The sequence below is a fragment of the Oncorhynchus nerka genome, linkage group LG4, assembly GCF_034236695.1.
Source record: "Oncorhynchus nerka isolate Pitt River linkage group LG4, Oner_Uvic_2.0, whole genome shotgun sequence".
Lineage (NCBI taxonomy): Eukaryota > Metazoa > Chordata > Actinopteri > Salmoniformes > Salmonidae > Oncorhynchus > Oncorhynchus nerka.
In genome coordinates, this window is record NC_088399.1 from 17318661 (window position 1) to 17334250 (window position 15590).

Consider the following 15590-nt stretch of genomic DNA (forward strand, 5'->3'; position numbering starts at 1 on the left):
GAACGGCAACGCTGCTGTGCTTTTCACGCTCAACAGTTTTCCGTGTGTATCAAGAATGGTCCATCACCCAAAGGACATCCAGGCAACTTGACACAAATGTGGGAAGCGTTAGAGTCAACATGGGCTGCATCCCTGTGGAACGCTCCGACATCTTGTAGAGTCTATGTTCTGAGGGCAAAAGGGAGGGGTGCAACTCAATATTAGGAAGGTGTTCCTAATGTTAGATATTCACTGAGTATTCCAATCTAGGTGGTTGAATTCAGTACCGCATATAGAATGATTTGAATGAACCTTTGTGTATAATAGAATGTAAACAACATGGATGCACTTGACGCGTTATTCCATGGACTCTTTCCTTATGTAACTACATGCAGTGACCCAAACCCCAGGCTGTTGAGTGTTGATATTTCTGTTCTATGCATAGTTCACCTGTGCATAAGGTTTCTATTCATGCTCGATTATGTGATCTTGATAAACACAAACTAAATATACACTTCCAAACGTAACATAGGAACTGGAAAGGGCAGAAGCTAATGTGTGTTGCTCCCAGAGGTGATCTTAAATGAAGTGTGGTGACCCAACATACAAGAAAGAACCGAAGCTTTACTAAAGATCACATTTTGGAGTAGCAAACAGTGAGCATATTTCTTACTTTTTCAAGTGTTTCACCCCACCTTTCTGAGAGTAGATTCAGTAGATAGTGTTTTATTCATCTTGTCTTGGTCTCTCGAACTAGGAATCATGGGTTGGTGGGTTGCAGCCAGTCACTCTTTGCAGTTAAATAAAGACTCGGTTAGTGGACCAAGAACATTCACATTGCTTTAAGATGGGACACATTGTAAAAACATCTGCGGTGTATTCATTAGCACACATCGTAGAAAAACGTTTTAAGATGTTGTAAAGTCCAGGCAGTCCCTGCCTGTTTTAGTCCTTATTCTTCCGTTTGGTGCCTAAACACCCTTAGCAGAGTTGCCAACTACCGGATGTATCCGGTTTACATGAATACAGCTAATTCAACCTAGCTTCCTTTTCCACCTAAAACTGGGTGTGGGAACTCTGCTCAGTCGTTTTCTTTTACGCCTGCTACGTTAGTGCCTAAAGAACACCCTGGTCCTCCGTCTCTCTAACCCAATCATGTCTCTGCAGGGCGCGAGGGCCAGGGCCACGTTGACCCCAGGGAGCTGCAGAGTGTCAGGCATCAGCTGGAGGACACCCAGCGCTGGAACGCCTCCCTGCAGGCCCGCCTCGGAGTCATCAAGAACCGCGGGGGAGGGGTGGGTGCCACCAATGACACCGGTGAGAACCAGAATACTGTGCTATTGCATCATCACAAGCCCTGACGATGTCTCAGCACATTGACAAGGACAGTAGAGCCGGGATGGGAAACTCGAGGAGAAGCTTGAAATGCAGGGTCTCTTTAGAGTGCACAACCCTGGGTTCATTTACATTACATTTAAGTCATTTAGCAGACGCTCTTATCCAGAGTCTGGGTTCCTTGGTGTTAGTCAGTCTCAGACTTAAATGAGTGTTCCTTTTAAATATAAAGTGGCGCATACCTGAAGTTAAAGTGCAGTCTGTATATTGGTAGTAAGTAACTCCTCTGTTCCAGCTGACACCCTGGGTAGTTTCATGGCTGACCAGACGTCCTACATGAGTATCTGTGTAGGAGAGGGGGAGGGCCTGGACCATCTGTCTGTAGAGGAGCTCCGACAGAAGGTCAGCTTTTACTTCACTGCATTATACTTCATATGTCATATTTGATTCATACATGATCATACTTAATGTTATTTTATTTTTACATTATCATACCTCTTTCCTTTAAATAATGTAGTTTTATTCTGGCATCGAGCCGACGAGCTAAACTGGAGGGAAACAGTATTTATTGTTTCTAAGTATCCAATGCTAGTGGTTAATGCAAGGTGTACATCACTACTGATGAGTTGCTAACGTCATTGTATCTCCTGTAGGTGATGGAGCTGCAGGACTATGTCAGTAGACTGCTGGCTGTGAATGAGGACCTGCAGAGGACGCTCTCATTGACTGAGGGCTCAGACCACAACCTATCACAAAGCAGCTCTGGGAAAGAGGTATGTCCAATTTCAAATCAACCCATTTGACAGTCACCTTGGCACTTCTGTCGATCATAAATGATTGGAAAAGTGCATTTAATATGGTGGAAATTCTATCAGAGAGGAAGGTTAAGTTATTACTGTATTGTTTCTAACTGACAGATCCATGTAGATCTATATGTAGGCTCTTGTGCTTAGTGCTAGTGGTCGATTTGGAATTCAGAGGTGTGTTCAGTTTGCTTGAATGTTTGCTACGTTGCGGAACGGTTTATACTGAACAACATATTTCACTAATGTTCTTGAACAGACCCGTATGTTTGCTCCTATTTGCTGGGTGTGGCGAGGTGTGGCTTGAAGAAATGAGTGACCTATTTAAAGGGCATTAGCCATACTGACAGCGTTCCCCAAACCCTACCCATTTGTTTTACTGGTTATTCAGTACAGCACCGTTTCCATTCAATTGAACGTTCCAGAATGTAAAAACCTACTGAATGCAGACCAGAGGTAGTGCTTCCTGATGCTCTGGACACAGCTTTAAAGTGCGAGAAATAAATAAATATTTTGCTGTGAGACCATGAGTTTCATTTTAGGAGCACTGTGCGACTATGAAAAAAATCTAAGAGATACACACGAGTGCAGATTCATTAGCGCCATGGTTGTACCATTTACTACAGCGAAAACGTCTGGCTTCTAGCCCAACCAGGTCAAAATTACTCACCCACATTTCAGTGGGACGCTGGGATCACATTTTACATTCAAAAACCATTTCGTGGGCCGCGCAAAAAGTACTTGCGTGTCGAGCCTCTACCATTTGTTTACACTTTGTTCAAGCATGTTAGCCCTTTGACTAACTAGCTAACAACCAGGTAACTTCAGCAGTATATCCAAACATCTGGTGGCACAGAAGGAAAGGAACGGGGATATCTTCTTCAGGAGATCAATGATCACAGCAATGAAGGAACTACAGATCTCTTGCATGTCTTCATCACAAACCTGACATTTTTAAAGAGACTGTTTAAAATGTTCAAAGTAATGCATTTCAATGGGAAAATAGTGCTTTGTAGAAATCTAATATTCCACAAATGACAATTCATTGACCGGTATTCGGATCAACATTTTAGCTTTTATAATAAACATATTTACAGCATTACATATTAGTTTCTAGGGCAATATGTGCTTTAAAAGCAGCTAGAATGCATCCAGGCCCAATACAGGCTGTATCTCAATCAATAAATATATTCTGGTGCTCCTACATTTCATGTGGCACATTTTAATTTAGAGCCCTGGGCACAGCTTCATTCTAATCCTCCCCCCTAACCTCTTACTGATCTAACCTTTGACCCTGAACCCTCACTGATGCATGTTAGTTTGTTCTGTCTCCTTACCAAACACTTTTACATCTGCAGTACTGTGTCCTATATCTGTTTTACCTCTTAACTAATGCATTATGTCTCTGTAGTATACAGAATTTACCATCTCTTTCCACCCCTCCTAACTCCGTCCCTGTTCTTTCTTATGTGTCCCATGAAACAGTCTTTTCTTACCCCATGCCACATTAAGACACGTCGCTGTCACGCCATTCTGCCTTTGCTGTGGTGCTGTGTTGTCTTATGAATTCTGTTCCCTCATTGCATTTTTTTTTCCGTTACAAAGCCATGTGTCACATACGCCTCCCATCCCATTACTATAGCAGCATCTAGAGCGGAGACAGGAAAAAAAGTCACCGCACAGTGACAGAGTCCACAGTGACTCTGGCCAGGACAGAGGGAGCCAGACGGACAGCGGCCTTGGACAGGTAGGCAGGGCTGATTAAAGATGGGTGATAAGGAAAATACATGTTGAGTTCTTTTATGCATCCTAAAGAACCATAGCAATTAGAGCACATTAAATATGTGTTGTGGGTATGTTTTTCCTAATCTGAGGAGTTCCTTGGAATTTTGACGTGAGAAAGTATACATTGAGCATTATGCACCATACCACGTACAGTACTTCTCAAACACTCTGGAAAAATTCCCTTTCAGGTGGTAGATGGAAGGCTGAATGACGGCCACCAATCTGCTGATGTGACTGTGAGCAGTACCCTGGCCCAGATCCAGAGAGGGATATGGCCTCCCTGGTCTTCCAAAGCCACCAGTGAGAGCCAGTCACAGAGCAGCCAGCAGGGAGAGGTGGAGAGGGACAGAAACTGGGAGCAGCTTTGTTCTCTTCTGTCTGACTGTGGGGCCTTATCAGTCAACCACCTCAGGTGAGTCACCTTCATCTTCTATCTAATTCCTGTGCTTTAAGGGGGGTGGGTACATTTTCATAAGGAGGAGGATGAAAGCGATTGTGCTTTTCCACTAATAATTATGTGTGTTTAGGGAGGAGCTACAGAGTTTGCGGTCAGAGAATGTGGACCTGAGGGGTCAATTAAAGGAGGAGAAATCCAAGGAGTCCAAGGAGAGCGCCGACACCTTGGGCGACATCGGCGACGCACAGGGCGACCTCCGCAAGACATTGGAGAGGCTGAGGTCAGAGGCAAAAGGTCACCGCAAGATTATCCAGTTGCTGAAGGAGCAGCTGGAGAGGACTGAAGCGGTGGTGGACGTAGAGACCCTGTCGGATAGTCAGCCGGACATGATGGTGACGATGACCCAGGAGATGGAGAGGCTGCGTTTGGAGCAGGAGGGAGGAGCTCATGGTAGAGAGAAACTGCTTGAAGGAGAAGAGAGGGGGAAAGCACAGGGTCATGCCACACAGGGGAACAGCCACACACAGCCTGCCAAGGGACATTCATATCGCATCGCAAGACATGGGGTAAGTACTGTCATTGAAATGAGAAAGAAACATGAAGTAAAGAGGAGACTTGCACACATTTTAATATTCCTGCTCTGCTGTTTGTTTCTGTATTGCAGGCTGGTGTCAAATCTCGCCTGCCCGTCCCCGTGAGACACAACAAAACAGACACTGCTGGCAGCAGGGAGTCGGTAAACCAGGCGTCAGACGAGTTCTCTGAACATCTGAGAGGAGACGTACTACATCAACTAGGCCTGGACCACCACCATGACCAGCAAACGTCAGACTCTGACTCCCACAGCTCTCCTAGAGCCACCCAGCACTGCAGCCCAGGCTCTAACCATAGCAGCACCACTAGGGGGACTATCAGACAGGGCCTGGAGACGGAGTTCCTCCGAGCTCAGGCCCCCACCGACGCCGAACTCCTATCTCAGTTGGAGCTCCTCCACCAGGAGTGCCAGGACAAGGAGCAGCTGATAGACCGTCTGGAGGAGCAGATGGCCGAGTGGGACGAACTTCAAGCCCAGCTCCGGGAGAAAGACCGGCTCAACTGTCATTATATGGAAGCCCTGCAGGCTGCCGAGTCCACCATCACTTATCTTACAGCCTGCAATCTGGACAGAAACAGCCAGGGTGGAGTACTAGGCTCTGGTTCAGAGTACAAACTCCAGAGACAGTGCATTGAGCTCCAGAAAGCCCTTGAGGAGAAAGAGAGACTCAACACCCAGCTGGTGGAGTGCCTCAATATGGTCGAGGTGGCCATTGCCTCACTCCCCGGCACCTCGTCATCCGCCAACGCCCTGGACGGTCATTTGGACCCCCAGGAGCTGTGCGCGAGGCTGGAGGCGGCCTTACGGCAAGTCAGTGCTTCTCTTGACCCTCTAGCCCAGAAAACCTCAGTTCCAAGGCCTTCGGGGTACCCCCTGGGCCTCAACGCAGAGCTGCAGCAGCAAGCGGACTCCCTGCAGGAGGCGCTGTGGGAGCAGAGCCGGCTGAACGTCGAGCTGCAGGAGAGGCTGAGGTCAGCTGAGGAGGCTGTCGCAGCACAGCAGGGCACTGCCAACACTGCCCCCGCAGGCCTGGAGGGAATTTACGGCAGGCAGCCAGAAGAAGACCTGAATGAGATTCCGAGAGGGAATGAAACAAAGGAACAGAGAGGTTGGGGAAAACATCATGGAAGAAGCAAGTTTGCATCCGATGTGAAGAGCAGCTTAGGATCTGAGCAGGTTGCCAAGCATCTCTCCGAGTGTCTCAGAGCAGCCGAGTCGGCCATAGGCTCACTCACAGCTCACTGTACCAACACGAGCACTAGCACCTCTACCACGACCAGAGCAGCTCAAACCAGCTCTGACTTACAACATCAGCTAGACAGACTACAGAGAACTCTACAGGAGAGAGAAGCATTGGACGACCTGGGCTCCACTGAACCCACCCACCAACAGACCAGTGAGAACCCCACACGACACACCACCCCTGGGGCTGAAACCCCCTCTCCCCTAGAGCTCCACCATAACATCTGCCTCCTCCAGAAGGCCTTCTACGACCTGCAGGAGGAGAAGGGACGCAGGGAGAGGGAAGCCAAGACGATGGAGCCTGGAGCTTGGGTACCACCACAAGATGTCCAGGCCCAGCTGGAAAGCCTTCAGAAGGCTTTGAAGGAGAGGAAGAGGGCCTGTAAGAGCCTGGAGGAGAAGCTGGCCACGGCTCAGTCCATCATAGCTCTGCAGAACTCCTCCAAGAAGACCAGTCATGTAGCAACACAGAGAGGTAAGGGAACAATAATTGAGGTGAAATTGTTGATAAGATTCATACATACATTTAAAAATGACATACCTTCCTACTATTTCTTATATGGCCCTTGGAGCCGGATCTGTTGGCTACTTTGTTTTTAAAGATTCATTTAAAGCACAGATCTAGACAGAACAACACAACGTCAGGAATTTGGAATCAGCTTTTTGTTTGAAAATGTTTGTCTTGACATACGTTCTTAGAGGAATATGTGCAACCTGCACTTTGCTGAGCTGTGTTTTTATAAATGCACATAGACCTCTATTGCAAGAAGTGCATGTACTGGTGTGTCGAGCATGACAGCCAAGCCTTTCGGTTACTGTTATTGATGCACTAAAGGGAGCTTCGCGTAGCATGACAACGAATGACAGTGACTGGCTCTGTGTAGAATTAAACTACTGCCTGTGTGATTCAATTGTTACATCAAATGTTAACGTTTGACGACACAATCCAAATGCAATGATGACATCACACCCTCGGCATCTGATCAAGCCGAAAGAGAGAGAATCTGAACCTTCTCTTGTTAATCCCTGCCTGCCTGGGTGTTGCCTCTAGCGCCCCCTCTGGAGCAGGAAGACAAGGGCGTGCAGGTGGACCTGCAAGACCTGGGTTACGAAACCAGTGGCAAGAGTGAGGCCGAGGTGGATAGGGAGGAGAGCAGTAGCACAGGTAGACGACCATGTCTGTCTGTCGAGTGGACACTAATAATCACAGTGGTGGAGTGGCGTCTGCTGCATGAGGAATGAAAACACTGGGCTGTAAGACTGTTTGATAATAACACCACTGTGCTTTTCTGGTCTGATAGTCACACATCGTCCGGGTGCGTTCTCGATAGTCTAAAGTGGCTTCCTTTCCTCTCCTTCATCTGCTCTGACATAAAAAGGACTGGACAGGTGAAAGCAGCTCCCGGGCATCCACCATTTTTCTCTAGCCTGTGTTTTCAGGTCAGTGCAGATAGAGGTAAGGAGAAAAGGAGAGGAAGCAACTTTAGACTATTGAGACTCAGCCCTAAAGACTGCATGGGGAATGAACACTGGGCTGGAACATTGTGGTGATAACACCACTGTGTTGTATGGGTCTGATAGTCACACCTTCTCCTATGTGGTTTAACCAGGGCACTGACTTGTACAGCACACCTGTGTCTCTGCCTGTCTGTCTCTCGCTGCCTGTCTCTCTCCTGCATGTGTGCACTCTGGTTGTTGTACTCTGGAATGGTTTGCTCAATGGGACACTAACTCCTCCTTATTTGACCACAGTCAACTGTAAAACATCAGCACAAAACCGACCCTCTTTCACATTGTACCATCTTCGTCAGACTTGCTTGTTTTAGGTATATACTATAGACCCCTGTTTGATCCTTTTGTGTGTGTGGTTGGCGATGATCCCTCCAGATATGCAGCTTGTCCCTGGCAGTGCTAACAGCAGCCTACCCTGCCTGCTGAAGCAGGACCAGGAGGAGCCCTCGTTCTCCTCCACAGAGAACCTTGACACGGCCTCCAGTGCCTCCTACCCCAGCTCCCCCACTCTCAGCTCCCCCAAGGTACTGCCGCCCTAGTTACTGCTTTTCACATTTTTATTGGACATTGTCCTCGTCCTGTGTTTTGGTTTGATTGTATTGTCTCTCTTAATCCCTCACCTTTGTGCTTTCTCTTTCATTCTCTTTATCCTCCCTCACTTTTGTGCTTTCTTGTTCTATCTCTCTTTCTCCTCCCCATCCCTCATCTCTCACTAGGTGAGTCTGAAGAGCCTCCAGACGTTTGACTCCTACGGTCTGTGTGAAGACCCAGCCCAGCTCCAGGCCCAGGTGAGGGAGCTGAAGACCCAGCTAGAGAGCCAACACCAGGTCATCCTCCACCTGCAGACCATGCTACGCCGCCGCGCCTCCCTGTCCAGCGAACTGTTGACCGCCACATCTGACTCCCACACTGCCACGGGAGGTCACACGGGCTCCGAGAGGGGGGAGGAGGAAAGGAGCCTGGAGGGAGAGGGGGAGGTGACGAAGGAGAAGATGAAGAGTATGAGCATGGAGCTGGAGAGGGAGAGGAGCGTTAACAGGAGTATGAGCGAGCAGCTGTTGCAGGCCCAGCAGCGGAGTCGATCAGCCTCACCTGCCAGGTTGCTAAGTAGTTGTTTCTTAACTTTCTTCATTATAAAGTACTACGGATGTTTTTTTTACAGGGTAAAAAGTTGAACTCTGAATGACTCTTCAGTTTCCTCTGTATTTCATTGTATTATTATGGACCCAAATTAATGTTTGTTGAGTTTTTAAAAATTTATTTTTCACCTTCATTTAACCAGAGAGCCCTAGGGTCTAATTTGTGGGGTCAGCTCTGCAGTGTATTTGTTTAGAAATTTCTGATAAATCTGTCTAGTAATCTAGCTATTGTCATCACCACTAAACCTCTCTGTTTGGTTAAAAAGTATTTTTAATAATCTCATCTGTTCTCTATAGGATCGACTCCCTGGTCCAGTCGCAGGCGAGGGAACTGTCCCAGCTGCGTCGTCAGATCCAGGAGAGCCGGGGCCTGGGGGCACTTCATCGGATGCAGCTGGAGGAGCTGTCGCAGGCCTTCGAGGAGCTACTACAGGCCAGCGACGTGGACTACTACGTGGGAGAGGTGTTCCGAGAGCAGCTGGACAAGAGCCTAGGCGTCCTGGAGAGGCTAGAGGGCCGGCTGGAGAAAGGTAAGCACAACAAACATTGTATGTAGACATTGATGATAGTAATAGGATTTTAAAAGCAGCTATACAAACATGTACTAAGGACTCTTAAAGAGCATATGGCCTCTACAGAATGGAGTCTATTGAGACTGTTCTGAGATGCTCCATTCACCTACCCATTCTGAAATTGTATATACTTTCATAACTTACTCACCAATGCAGAGATGCGATGTTGGGATTGCGAACATCTGTGAGGGTCTCATTTTCCTAAAATGAAAGATCAAAGTTGCACTACTTTTGTAGTGTAATAAACATTCTAGCCAAACCACACATCATCCAATACCAGAAACCCCACACACAGGCCTCTCACCACTTGGCAAGCACGAGAATACAGGTTAGGAATACAGGTTAGGGCTGGGCGATATGGGCAAAATATTATATCACGGTATTTAAAAACAAACAACAACAAAAAAACGTTATGCTGATATTTTACGGTACTTGAGTAAAAGTTAAGATATGTTAATAGAAAATGACTCAAGTAAAAGTGAAAGTCACCCAGTAAAATACTAGAGTAAAATACAAAGTATTTGGTTTTAAATATGCTTAAGTATTAAAAGTAAAAGTATAAATAATTTCAAATTCCTTATGGTCTACACCGTCACTGGTATTATCAGGCTGTATTAGCTAGCTACGTTTGCTCCTACTCAGTACATTTATTAGCTAGCTGTTAGCATTAGAGGCTAACAAGATTTAGGGCAACTTAGTTAAGAAAAGACAAACTAGCTGTTTGCTGATGTAAGAAACAAACTGATAGTGTCATTATAGAACGCTAGTGGAAGCGAAGGGAAAACAGCATTGTTGCATGTGCTGCATTGACCATGCAGACTGAACGCAAGTGTGAAAGGGGGCATGGCTAGGTCTGTGTGGAAAGTGGCACGGAGAGAAGGAGCGGCGCAAGATGACTCCAGTAGCCAAGTAAACTATAAAAATGGACATTACACTTGGCATATCACGTTTAACAAACCAAACATTCAAATACCGGTATAGAAGGTAAAGTAAAAACCCAAACCGCCCAGCCCAAAATGTTGTCAAGTGTAAGGTGGCTTCTGAATAGCAGCTGTGTTAGTTAAATAAACAAAGCTATTTTAAAGAAGCAATCTGCAATTGCTAGTGCTACATACATTTTTAAAAATGTAATTATATGTACACATTGATTGTTGAAGAATATAACTTAGAACTGGCTCATGAGCTTAGTTTAACTGTCGTACCACATCAGAACCAAAAATATGAGCTTGTTTTACTCCCATTGTTTGTAAATGAACACTATTTAGCTAAAACGATCATTTAGATATCATGGGGGGGTGTAATCACCATAAGGACACAGCACATAGTCTACCTGAAGAGGTTAGGAGGGGACTGAAATAGAAGAGAGTGAGGTGTGATAGACTGAAAGAGACAAGCCTTTCACCATCCCTCTCCCTGTCTCTAGGAGACGCTCAACTGGATAACGAGGACGGGGCAGCACTGGAGCTGGCGCAAAGGTGTGTGTGTGTGTGTGTGTCCCTCCTGTACCACACAAACACCCTCCATCACTAATGGAGCCTTTTTATATGAGATGTATGTTTTCCAGCCAACCAAGTTCTATTGACCTTCTTAGACAGCCCTGACTGTCACTGATCTGTAAAATGTTTTATTTGACCTTTATTTCTTATTTTCAATAACGGCCTAGGAACAGTGGGTTGTTCAGGGGCAGAACGACAGATTTTTACCTTCAGCTCGGGGATTCCATCTTGCAACCTTTCAGTTACTAGTCCAACGCTCTAACCACTAGGCTACATGCCTCCCCAAGAGAGTCCAACGTTTCTTCTACCTCAGCTGCTTAAAACACTCACATTTCACGGACACCCATAGGCTTACAGCTGTCTTACTCAACAGTGTGTGGTTGTGTCAACATTTTAAAGGAATATTGTCTCTTAACATTATTACTGGACAGCCACACCGTACTCAATCAGGAGTTGCAGTACCTGCACACCCAGGGCGAAAGTGACGCTACCAGGCTGCAGCAGGGGATAGACTACTTGCGGCTGCAGCTAGAGGGCGAGAGGGAGCTGCTGCAGCTAGAGGGCGAGAGGGAGCTGCTGCAGCAGGGGATAGACTACTTGCGGCTGCAGCTAGAGGGCGAGAGGGAGCTGCTGCAGCAGGGGATAGACTACTTGCGGCTGCAGCTAGAGGGCGAGAGGGAGCTGCTGCAGCAGGGGATAGACTACTTGCGGCTGCAGCTAGAGGGCGAGAGGGAGCTGCTGCAGCAGGGGATAGACTACTTGCGGCTGCAGCTAGAGGGCGAGAGGGAGCTGCTGCAGCAGGGGATAGACTACTTGCGGCTGCAGCTAGAGGGCGAGAGGGAGCTGCTGCAGCAGGGGATAGACTACTTGCGGCTGCAGCTAGAGGGCGAGAGGGAGCTGCTGCAGCAGCAGGTCTGCTTTCTGGGCCAACAGAACCAGAGTTTGGCCGAGTGTGCCAGGGAGCAGCTAGATTTGTGAGTGGCCGGTCACCAAGAGGGATTCTGCGAGGTTGGAAGCATGAGTTTGCTGTGAACTCTTCTTGACTTATGACTCTTTCGAAATGTCTTCCTTCAGCTGGTAATTTCTTTTGGAATGTTTCGAAACCTGTCAAAATAGACCCTTTCTAGATGGTAGGTGTTTTGCTCTTGGTATGTTGTGTTTTGGGTCCTCTGTGTGTTTTTTTTCTGAGTTTGCTGTTCTTGTAGCTGTTCTCTTGACAGACATCTACAGTCATGTGAAAGAAACACTTTTCTCTGTGGCATTCACCCCCCTCTTTCCGACTGATTTTTAAGTGTTTTTTCACTATTTTGGACTTTGTTTCAGACTACTTCAGACTGTGGAAGCGGCCTCCCCCCGTGGCCTTATAACCTGCTGTAACTCTCCCTCTCTCTCTCTCGCCCGCTCTCTCTCTTATTTCCTCTGTCAGGCTGTCTAAAGAGTTACAGGAGAAGACCCGTCTGGTCCAGAGTCTACAGATTCAGCTGCGAGGCCAAACTCCTAGCATCCACCACAGCTCAGACTCAGACCTGTCGGACAGGGTCTCTAACCAGGCCACAGCCTCCTACCACAACAGCCCCACCCTGCCAGCCTGTAGCAAACTCCATGGCAACCAGGCCTATCATGGTAAGAGATCATCAAGCTACTAGTTATGACATGCTGAACAGACAAAATAACTTAATGCTGTTGTATTATGCCACGTGTAGCTGAAAACCCAGACAGTTTTCAGATTGTCATCAAGGTTGTATGAAATTGACAATTTCAAGAGTTGTCAGTTGTTCAGAGACTTGCTATCGGGTGCAGGGAAGCAGAGAAAAGTCCATGTTAAAGAGAAGCCACTCTTTGAATGTCACCCAGGTCCGGTCACTGTCCCCGAGTCTCTCCTTCTTCTAAGTTTTTTGCCAGGGTCTCATTCAGTACAAAATGGAAAACATTTTAAAACTTTGTTGCAATGGAAAATGAAAATGAGCACTACTAGTCCCTCCAGTTTCAGATAGTTTTCTTCCATTCGGTGCCTAATGAATACGAACCAGGTGTGGTATGTGAGTAGTGCAGTGTTAAGCTATTCTGGGCTGGTGCCGGATTAACTTTTAGCTCTCCATTAAATATGGATATTGTTCCCCTCTGGCGGCCCAGCCGGGTCCGTGGCGTTGAGATTGCCTTTGAATCCCAGTCAGTCTAATGGTACTTATTTTCCACTCAGGCCCATTGTGGACCAGTCAGGGATTTCGAAAGGACAAAGAGGGCCAGCCAAGGGCAGTACGGGTGTCTGGTTACACCCATTACTCTTTTCTCCCGCCTCCATCCCCTCCCCTCTCTCTCCACTTGAAACTGCATTATTTAGTAGTACCACCTATCTGGTTTAATCTTCAAATTGTGTTTGGCTTTGAGTGTGGACAACGAGGGATATTATAAAGATAGATGATGGGTTGTGGGAGGACAGAGGAGTGGAGTGCTACTGAAGAACTCTCTTTTAGCTTAGTCCTGCGGCACTGCAGATGCTAGCGTGTTGCACTTTTTTACTCATAGGGCTCCTGAGTGTTGGGCGAAGTGTTCATAGGCTAGGCTAACTTAGCGGAGGCTCATTTGGTGACGAGTTTGCTGTGCATGGAGACTAAGCTAACGGGGAGCATTCTATAGTATTAGTTTGAAGAGGCTAGGCTAACCATCAGAGCTGTCATTTAGCCAGTCAGTGTAGGTAGCAAGGCTAACCATCAGAGCTGTCATTTAGCCAGTCAGTGTAGGTAGCAAGGCTAACCATCAGAGCTGTCATTTAGCCAGTCAGTGTAGGTAGCAAGGCTAACCATCAGAGCTGTCATTTAGCCAGTCAGTGTAGGTAGCAAGGCTAACCATCAGAGCTGTCATTTAGCCAGTCAGTGTAGGTAGCAAGGCTAACCATCAGAGCTGTCATTTAGCCAGTCAGTGTAGGTAGCAAGGCTAACCATCAGAGCTGTCATTCAGCCAGTCAGTGTAGGTAGCAAGGCTAACCATCAGAGCTGTCATTCAGCCAGTCAGTGTAGGTAGCAAGGCTAACCATCAGAGCTGTCATTCAGCCAGTCAGTGTAGGTAGCAAGGCTAACCATCAGAGCTGTCATTCAGCCAGTCAGTGTAGGTAGCAAGGCCAACTCTGATACCATGGATGTAAAGGAGGAGAAAATGGAACCAAATGACATAATTCGAGGACGGTGGAAAATGGCACTTGATGCTACCAAAGATGAATGCATGGGTACATAGGGATATTGTGTGGACTGACATTATACTTTTTCTCTCTAGGATTTTGTTTGAGAAATGTTTAGGCTACATCGCACAAAGAAAATGTTGTAAACAACTTGTTCAAATTTCCTCTAATCCTATACTTCATCCATCAAGGAATGAAAGAGTCCAACGGGAGCTCAACGTCGGCTCCAGAGTCTGCAGCCCAGCAGGATGGGGGCGTGGCTAAGGATGGGGGTGTGTCTGGCCCTGAGGTAGTTTCTGGACATAAATGGAGAGCCAGGCAGCTCCAGGGCCTGCAGAGGGAGAATGGGCGCCTGGTGGAGCAGCTGAGGAGCAGCGAGGAGCTTAACGCCACGCTGCGCTGCGAGCTGGACCTCCACCGCTCTATCCTGGTCCAGGGGATCTCCACACCACTACACACCCAGGGAGAGGGGCTGGGGCAGAGCCAAGGACAGGCTGGGGGGTCACCACAGAACAGGGAGGACCAGAGGGGAGAGGGACACCCAGCTTCACAGCAGGACACTGCCCAGCTATGCAGCATGAACCCAGGTACAGAGCCGGGAGTGGGTGGTGATCGTCACGTCTGAATGGGGATTATAGGCCTGTAGTTGTTCCTAATGGTATTCTCATTGGATCTTGTCCTCACAAGGTTAGAAAACTGTGTGTGTATTTTGACTGACATTGTTGTCAGACCTGTTAGCAGAACACCTGTTGGAGATCAGAGCCCTGAGACAGCGTCTGGAGGAGACCATCTACAACAATGACCGGCTCAGAGAACAGCTGGAGAGAAGACTGGGTGAGGTGGAGAGAGACCCAGGTACACACACCTCTACCTCGCTCTCTCTATGTTCATATTTGCATAGAGTCACACTGACTGGCTGAGATGGATATACAATGGATACACACAGAGTATATTGTGTTTGACTTCCTCCTCAATAATGAACTTTGCAGCCACCAACATCTTCATCCACGGTACGGAGGAGCAGGGCCAGCTGACCAGTGAGCTGCGGTTCCTCTGGGGACAGAACCAGGCCCTGAAGGAGCAGCTCAACCTGGGCTCCAGAGGTAAAAAAAAAAATGAGTAGCCGCTTTCCCCACATACTAGTGTGTTTGTGATTCCTGAATTGATTGATCCCACAACCTGGGCATTGCTAGGCTCATGCTCTTACCAACTGAGCCACAAAATGTCCCCAATATAGCAGAGGGAGAATAATAGCCCATTTTGTTGTCTATCCTATTAATATTTTATTTAAATATTATTATGATCTCTCCAGACAAGCAGAAGGAGAACGAGAAGCTGCGTGAGGCGCTGGCCAGACGGACGGCCAAGCTGGAGCAGAGCAGGAAGGAGTGTGAGGTCCTGAGACAGGAACACACACGTCTTCAGGACCGCCTGGACAGGAGCATCCTGGAACACACCCACCTCCAGGACACACTGCACTACAGCCGCCAGGAGATCCACAGGTAATATACAGAAACACACACACAGGACACGCACGTTTGTAGTGATTCATATGTTGAT

General features: G+C 47.4%; 1 protein-coding gene across 7 annotated transcripts in view; it reads left to right on the top strand.

Moving 5' to 3' along the window:
- The window catches only part of cdk5rap2 (CDK5 regulatory subunit associated protein 2), a 73335-nt gene that overhangs the window by 39491 nt on the left and 18254 nt on the right, over positions 1 to 15590 (top strand). For 5 of the 7 annotated variants that reach the window (XM_029644015.2, XM_029644017.2, XM_029644018.2 and 2 more), the window contains 17 exons: positions 1147 to 1296; positions 1610 to 1716; positions 1968 to 2087; positions 3760 to 3864; positions 4091 to 4314; positions 4430 to 4865; positions 4964 to 6611; positions 7188 to 7301; positions 8024 to 8172; positions 8365 to 8747; positions 9085 to 9317; positions 10783 to 10834; positions 12282 to 12478; positions 14222 to 14617; positions 14760 to 14885; positions 15020 to 15133; positions 15343 to 15532. In XM_029644015.2, the coding sequence (XP_029499875.2) occupies positions 1147 to 1296; positions 1610 to 1716; positions 1968 to 2087; positions 3760 to 3864; positions 4091 to 4314; positions 4430 to 4865; positions 4964 to 6611; positions 7188 to 7301; positions 8024 to 8172; positions 8365 to 8747; positions 9085 to 9317; positions 10783 to 10834; positions 12282 to 12478; positions 14222 to 14617; positions 14760 to 14885; positions 15020 to 15133; positions 15343 to 15532 (4744 nt within the window). The remainder of the gene's footprint in view (positions 1 to 1146; positions 1297 to 1609; positions 1717 to 1967; positions 2088 to 3759; positions 3865 to 4090; positions 4315 to 4429; positions 4866 to 4963; positions 6612 to 7187; positions 7302 to 8023; positions 8173 to 8364; positions 8748 to 9084; positions 9318 to 10782; positions 10835 to 12281; positions 12479 to 14221; positions 14618 to 14759; positions 14886 to 15019; positions 15134 to 15342; positions 15533 to 15590) is intronic. The other 2 variants (XM_029644013.2, XM_029644014.2) reach the window with 2 other exon arrangements.